This window comes from Mustela putorius, unplaced genomic scaffold (genome assembly GCF_011764305.1).
Source record: "Mustela putorius furo isolate JIRA1106 unplaced genomic scaffold, ASM1176430v1.1 tig00000083_pilon_pilon_pilon, whole genome shotgun sequence".
Classification (NCBI taxonomy): Eukaryota; Metazoa; Chordata; class Mammalia; order Carnivora; family Mustelidae; genus Mustela; species Mustela putorius.
Genome location: NW_025421273.1, coordinates 17,032,762 through 17,039,490, shown reverse-complemented (window position 1 = coordinate 17,039,490; position 6,729 = coordinate 17,032,762). Strand labels below are relative to the sequence as shown.

Genomic DNA, 6,729 nt, shown 5'->3' with positions numbered 1-6,729 from the left:
AGAGAAAGGTTTTTCAGGTTGGACTTCAGTACCCACAGGTGCTTTACATACCCTCACTTAGCCGCCCCTCAGGAAAGCTGTGCCCCCCTACTGAAAAAGAAGGCTTAAAGCAACATCTCAGAGCCCTTGCTTTTCCCATTTTCACGCTGCCTTGATCGTGAAAGTGGAAGCCCCCCCTTTCTTTCTGCCTCCTGACTCATAAACCCTGGTTTTCTGAGCCTACATGCCCTTCGCTCTCCTCGGCTTCTTAGGTTTCTAAAGGAAGTTATGAGAGAGTTCAGGCCCAGCAAGGCATTTCCCTGAAATCTATGCTGCCAGCGGCTGCTTTAGAGGAAGGGCGACTCCTACTCAGGCATGTTTTTAAGAAAAGAAAAACCAGTTTGCAATCCCTGCGCGGGCCTTGACTCTGCCAGAATGCTAGCGGCCCAGGATCGCCCGCTGCGCACACACAGGGTCGGAAACGGCTCCCCCAACACCCCGCGGCCCCCCGCACTTCAGCCTGGAGCGGCCGGAGCAGCCACCCCCCACCCTACAGTCCGCAAACTCAGCAGCACCCAGAAGGGACCCGACACTCAGCCCGCTGTCCGCGCCACATTTTTACGGGGCCGCGTGCAACGTCACTTCCGGGGCAGGACCCACGCGGGGGTGGGGGAGGGGCGGCCCGGTCCGCGCAGCCTCACGCGGGCTGCAGTCGCCGAGCTGAGCGCTTGACTATATATGGTCAAAGCTGGGGGCGAGCCGCGCGCGGGACCGCGCTTCCGGGTTCGGCGCGTCCGCAGCGGCAGCGCGCAGGGCAGGGCGCGAGCCGGCCTCGGAGCCCCGGCCTCGGACCGCCCCCTCCGCGCCCGGCACGCCCGGCGCCGCCTCTCGGCCCCCGGTCCCTGGCCCGGCCTCTGCCAGTCTGCTTCGCGGCGCGGGCGGCTCCGGAGGTCTTAGCGAGCGGGGCGCGGTAACAAGTGGGCGAGGATGCCGTACGAGATCAGTAAGTGCCGCGGCCCGGTGCCCCCGGGGATGGGCGTCCACGCCGCCGGACCCCCTCGGCCATCGGCGTGGCGTGGGGCGCGAGCGGCCTGCCTGAGTCCCGGGCCGCGGGGGAGGGGAGAGGGAGCGAGCGAGCGAACGCCCCTCCGCCCTCAGGGCGCCCGGCGGCGATCCCCGGCCCAGGGGGTGCCCCAAAGTTGGTGCTGCGGGCTGGGCCCGTGGGAGCCCCCGCGTTCCTGAAGGGCCTGGTCGGGAGCGCGGACCAGGAAGTCGCGCGGTCCCCTGCGCTCCTTCAAAGTGGCGGCCGCCCCTCCCGGTGGAGGCAACAGGTGACCGGCTGAGACCGGTCCAGGTCCCCTCTCTCGTCCGCTCCCGGCCCCCTGTTGTCAGTTCGGCCGGGGGCCAAGGTGGAGGGTGCCCCTAACGCGCTCTGCCTGGTTTGTGTCTCCGCAGAGAAGGTGTTCGCTAGCCTCCCCCAGGTGGAGAGGGGCGTCTCCAAAATCATTGGTGGAGACCCCAAGGGCAACAATTTTCTTTACACCAATGGAAAGTGCGTCATTCTAAGGAACATCGACGTGAGTAACCCCTTCCCACCTACTCCCTAGGCGCGGGTTCAGACCCTGGGTGCAATTCCCAGGTTCATTCTCCCTCCCCGCTCCCCACCTCTTCTCCCGCCCGGCAGCCTGGGGAGGGTGAGAACGCCACGCCCCCTCAGCCTTGGGACCACACCTCGGAAGCCTAGAAGACTGTTTTAGGCTTATTTAGGCTCTCTTCCTGGGGAAACTGAGGCTTGGATTAGTTAGACCAGAAGTATAAGGGCTCTGGATTGGGGGGATCAGACACACCCAGTCAGCAGCTGCTTGACCTTGGGGCCGTTGGTGACTTAGGCATCTGAATCCCAGTGTCCTCATCTGTAAAATGGAAGTGATGATGAGATGAGGCTCCCTTCCCCCCTCTTCCCCGGACTGCCTGTGCCTGCTGAATGAGATGATGTGTCCCTCCAGTCCAGCATGCCTGGCGCACACCCAGCACTTGGTAAATGGTACTTATGTATGATCATTATTAACACCCAGGGTCTCAGTGTGGCAGAGCCAGCAGGACCCATGTTCAGAGCTTTGCACTTCAACCTGGTGTGAGCCCCAGTGCAAAATCAGGAACCAGTTTATTCCCATGAATCATTTAGACAGACGTCCTGTACCCAGGCTGAGAATGCTGCTTGAGCCAATTTTGTGGGAAATCCTTCCAAATTCTTACTCCTCTGTAATTACTGAAATGACCCAGTCTGCTTTTTGGTCTCCACACTGCTGGGATTGCACACTGAAATCTTTCTTTTCCCTTCCTCAGGCCGAGTTACCGTATAGGGGAGGGAAGGTGGAAGTACCAGCACAGCCATTTGTCGGGGGAGGGGTTCTCCTGCACTGTGCTTAGGGTTGGGCCTCTGCACAGTATGTAGGTGGATGATTCTGATTGGTCATGCTCCCAAGGGATGTCAGTTTAGATTCACATCTGTTGCAAGTGATTACCCCTGGTGGACCAGGATTGTTGCTGATCAGATGCACTTGCCCTCGGGACCTCACAACTGGCTAAGGGAGTAAAGGGTCTCTGGGAGCCATGCTTTTCTTGCATGTAAAAAGAGAGGGCTCTGCATGATCTGAGGTGCTGTTGGCACTTCCCTCATCTCTGGGCAATCTAGCCGGTCACTGTCGTTCCTCTGCTGAAGGACCGAGCTCCGAGTGGCAGTTTCAGCCCTGCCCTGGATTGCCGGGCATGTCAAACGAAGAGGTGGGCGGGTGTGAATGCTCCCCGGAGGTGCCACACTCTGTTGTGCTAGTCTTACGGATTCCTAGAAAGCTGATCTGGCCTCACCCAGAACTGAGGGAAACCTTACCAGGGACTTAGATGGTAATGATGGAGATACCCAGGGTGCGGTCCTGAGATTGTGAGTAAATAAAAGTTTGATGGCCCAAAGTAGGTACTTGCTTGTAGTTGGGCAGACAGAATGGACTAAACCATTCTCAGGGATATATAGGGTGGGGAACGCTTGAGTTGGCCCCTAAAATTCCTGGACGGGTCATGGCAGTCTACATGTGCATCCAGGTGGGGGGCCTCATGTGACGTACCTGCCCTTTGTCGGGTGCCACGAAAGTTCTTGACCAGATGCATCTTTCAGCCCTGTGGGCCCATTGCTCTGCAGAGGGGTCAGGCCAGCACAGTGAAGGAGGCCGATCCTTGGAGCTGCTTCAAGTGAGAATTATTCACAGCTGCACACAAGCACCTCCACCCCCCTGCAAACATTCCCCTGCTTGTGAAACCCAGTTTGCTCATTCTTCGGAGGTGTTTCGTTTTTGTTTTTGTTCTTTAAATATATATTTATTTGACATTTGACATTACAAGAAGGCAGAGAGGCAGGCAGAGAGGGGGGTTAGGCAGGCTCCCTTCTGAGTAGAGAGCCCAGTGCAGACGTGAGCAGACGGCAGAGGTTTAACCCACTGAGCCACCCAGGCGCCCCTCTTCAGAAGTCTTTAGTTTTGCTGGTTCCTGAGTTCACCATTCTCTCTTGAGGGTGCGTCTGCTTTTCTTTCCCAGCTATTTGTCGGGCCCAGACAGCATGGGGAGCTGCTAATGTGTTCCTGTTCTGGGTGAAAATTAGGCCCTTAGGCTCTTTTTGGATTGGGGGATAATTGGTACTCAGTTAAAGATGGATACCATTTTTAGTGGGGTACAGCATTCCTGGGAAAAAGCTATGGGGAACTCTCATAACCATTCAGGGAATAGGAAAGATGATGGTCTGGTTATATTACAGGCTTGGGAAAGAGAGGAAACCCAGAAGAAAAGATTGGAATTAGGTCAAGGAATGTCCAACAGATGTCTGCTTGGCCTGTCCAAACCACATTCAGGTTCCTCATGTGTCCTTCCCCCAAAACAGCAGTGCCATTTCTCCAGCCGTTCGGGCCCCAAACCTGGGACTTCTGGATTTCCCTCTTTTTCTTCCATTCCATAGTTCCTTCGTCAGTGGATCCTAGTGTCTGTTGTCAAGCTAACTTCAGAATCTGACATTTTTTTCTACCTGTTATGTTTTTCACCTTCCTCCAAGCTACCATCCTTTCCGGATTGCAAAACAGAAAACCCAAACTGGTCTTCTTGATTCCAAGGTGGCTGTGCTCCAGTCTGCGCTCAGAGCTCAGCTGGACCAGTTACGTTAAAATACGAGATGGTGTCCATTGCCCCTTTGCTGTGCCGTAATTACCGTGCCTGATACAGCTTCACCATCTAGCCTGTCTCTTCCGGTCTCACCCCCAAACCTCCCTCCCCCACCCTTCCCACTCAGCTCCAGGCACTCTTGCTTCTATGCGCTTTCTGAGATCTGTCACCTATCTGTCTCAGGGCATAGGTCTCTGTAGCACTCCCATCCTGGCCTTTTCTGCCCCTCTGTGCTAACGCAAAGCGAGCCAGCAGGCAGACAAGTAGAAGAAGTAGAAGACAAGTGCCTGTCTTCTGGGACTGGACTGGAAACTCCTTGAAAGCAGGGCTTGGCTCTCCCCTGTTTCATTCACTGCTGTGTCCTCACCCAGGAAAGTACCTGGCCCGTAACAGGTGCTCAGTAAGTTTATCCATTGGTTAAAAGGCCTTGAAAGTGAAGCTGTGTCATGGAGATAATAGGCAGCCGTCGCAGGCTTTATTTCCTGGAAATTAAAGAAGCTCAGCTTGCTTGAGGTTGCTGGAGCTCAGTTTTGTGGCATTCCCCTCCTTTCAAACCAAACAGGTATCCATACCCGTATGACTTCCTTCCCACTTGGGACCACTGCCGCCGCTCATTGTGTTGACTTAAAAGTTGTTTTGTGAACCCAGTATAAAGGCATTTTATAAGCTCATGGAGAAGAATGTTTCTTACCTATTTTCTTTCAACTCACCTGAATTAAAGTATGCAGTGGTGTGGCTATCTACCAGAAGGGGAGAGCCTGGTATATTCTCAGCATGGGGCGGGCATGGCCACTGCTCCTGCTGATTCTGCAACGACAGGAAGAGTTACTCCCAGTGACCGTGAAGGAGGCTCTTCAGGATTCTGAGCTGCCCAGCATCACATCCCTGTACAGAACAGCTTTGGCACATAAACTTCCCAGCAGAGGCCCCTCGAAAGCTGCCAAAAGCAGCCAGCAGATTTGCTACGAGGGCAGGTTTGGATCTCGCTTTTAAAGCAGTCCAGGCCCTAGATTGTAGAACTAAAATATGTATGTTTGATAAAGTTATGTATATAAAATCCAATTCCAGGAAGTGATACATTGTAGTTCAACACAGTCTGCTTCAAAGCACAGTGTGAAGTTCAGGGTTGTTTTTTTTGTTGTTGTTGTTTTTTTAAGATTTTATTTATTTATTTGACAGAGAGAGATCACAAGTAGGCAGAGAGGCAGGCAGAGAGAGAGAGGAGGAAGCAGGCTCCCTGCTGAGCAGAGAGCCCGATGCGGGACTCGATCCCAGGACCCTGAGATCATGACCTGAGCCGAAGGCAGCGGCTTAATCCACTGAGCCACCCAGACACCCCTGAAGTTCAGGGTTGTTGAACATGAGTGCTGAGTTTGTCCTGGGGTGATCTGCCAGCCCTGTGCGGAAGGACCACCTGTGCGTGTGCCCCCAAGGGGTGGGGGGTGTCTGCGAAAGGACAGATGGCTCCAGAAGGATAGACATTGTCCCTTCTGTCTATTTGCACATGCCTCTTGAGTCCTTGCTATACATCCAGGATGACCACCAGCCCTGTGGGGAGTCCAGATACAGGGGAGGTCTGTCTAAACTGGTCTTGGGAGCGACATAAGCTTCCAGGTGGTAGGAGGGAGTGGCGTGTTGGAGTACCACCTGGACACGTGAGTAGGCAACACATGCATGAGATTGAACCAGAAGAGACCTGGGGGTTGGATCTTTAAGAAGTGAGGAGACAGGCTCAGACCAGGCCACGGGGCTGCCTGGAGCCCAAGTGACGTGGTGGTGACTTACTTCGTGGGCCAGTGATTCTTGGGTGCTTTGGCTGTCCCACATCCAGTCTCATAGGGTTCCCTGAGTGTTGCCTGACACAGGATAGGCATTTCCTTTCCATCCCTGTCCCACTGCCCTGCCCCCCCACCTCCTGTACCTCAAGCTCCAGTGAACCGTGTTATAAGTACTTACCAAGCATCTGCTTTGTAGCAGAGCCCATGGGCCTTTCCTCACAGAGCTCGCAGTCCAGTGGGGAAAACTAACTCTGGAAACTGGATGGGACTGACCCTGAGAGGAAGCACAGGCGCTGTGCTGCCAGACAAATGAGGCAGGTTTGAGAAAGAGGGCCTCTACAGGGTTGTCGAGTTCCAGGGTCGGAGCCTGGGTGTGGGAGGGGCTCTAGCTGTCAGCGATCAAGCAGCCCTGTGTCAGAGGCTACCAGAACCATTAAGAGGTTAGGCAGACTAGTAATAGGATTGAATCTGTAGTTGAGATTGTTCTGTACCTAAGATTTGAGATTCAAGATGAAAACACCCAAGCAAATGCTTATCAGCACTTGGTAGAACCGCTCTTTGGTTCCTTTTTTTTTTTTAATTAATTTATTTTTTTTTCAGCATAACAGTATTCATTATTTTTGCACCACACCCAGTGCTCCATGCAATCTGTGCCCTGTATAATACCCACCACCTCGCTCTTTGGTTCTTAATGTTTCCTGCATTCATGAAGCTTGTCTTGCTGAGCCCTGCCTGTGACCACAGTGCCCAAGATTCAAATCAATGTGAG

General features: G+C 54.1%; 1 protein-coding gene across 1 annotated transcript in view; it reads left to right on the top strand.

Annotated features, from left to right (window-relative positions):
- Positions 1-769: 769 nt before the first annotated feature.
- Positions 770-6,729, top strand: part of WDR1 (WD repeat domain 1) — a 44,068-nt gene continuing 38,108 nt past the window's right edge. Inside the window, exons 1-2 of the mRNA XM_004770554.3 lie at positions 770-982; positions 1,435-1,556. Coding sequence (XP_004770611.1) covers positions 967-982; positions 1,435-1,556 — 138 coding nt within the window. The 5' untranslated portion in view covers positions 770-966. The remainder of the gene's footprint in view (positions 983-1,434; positions 1,557-6,729) is intronic.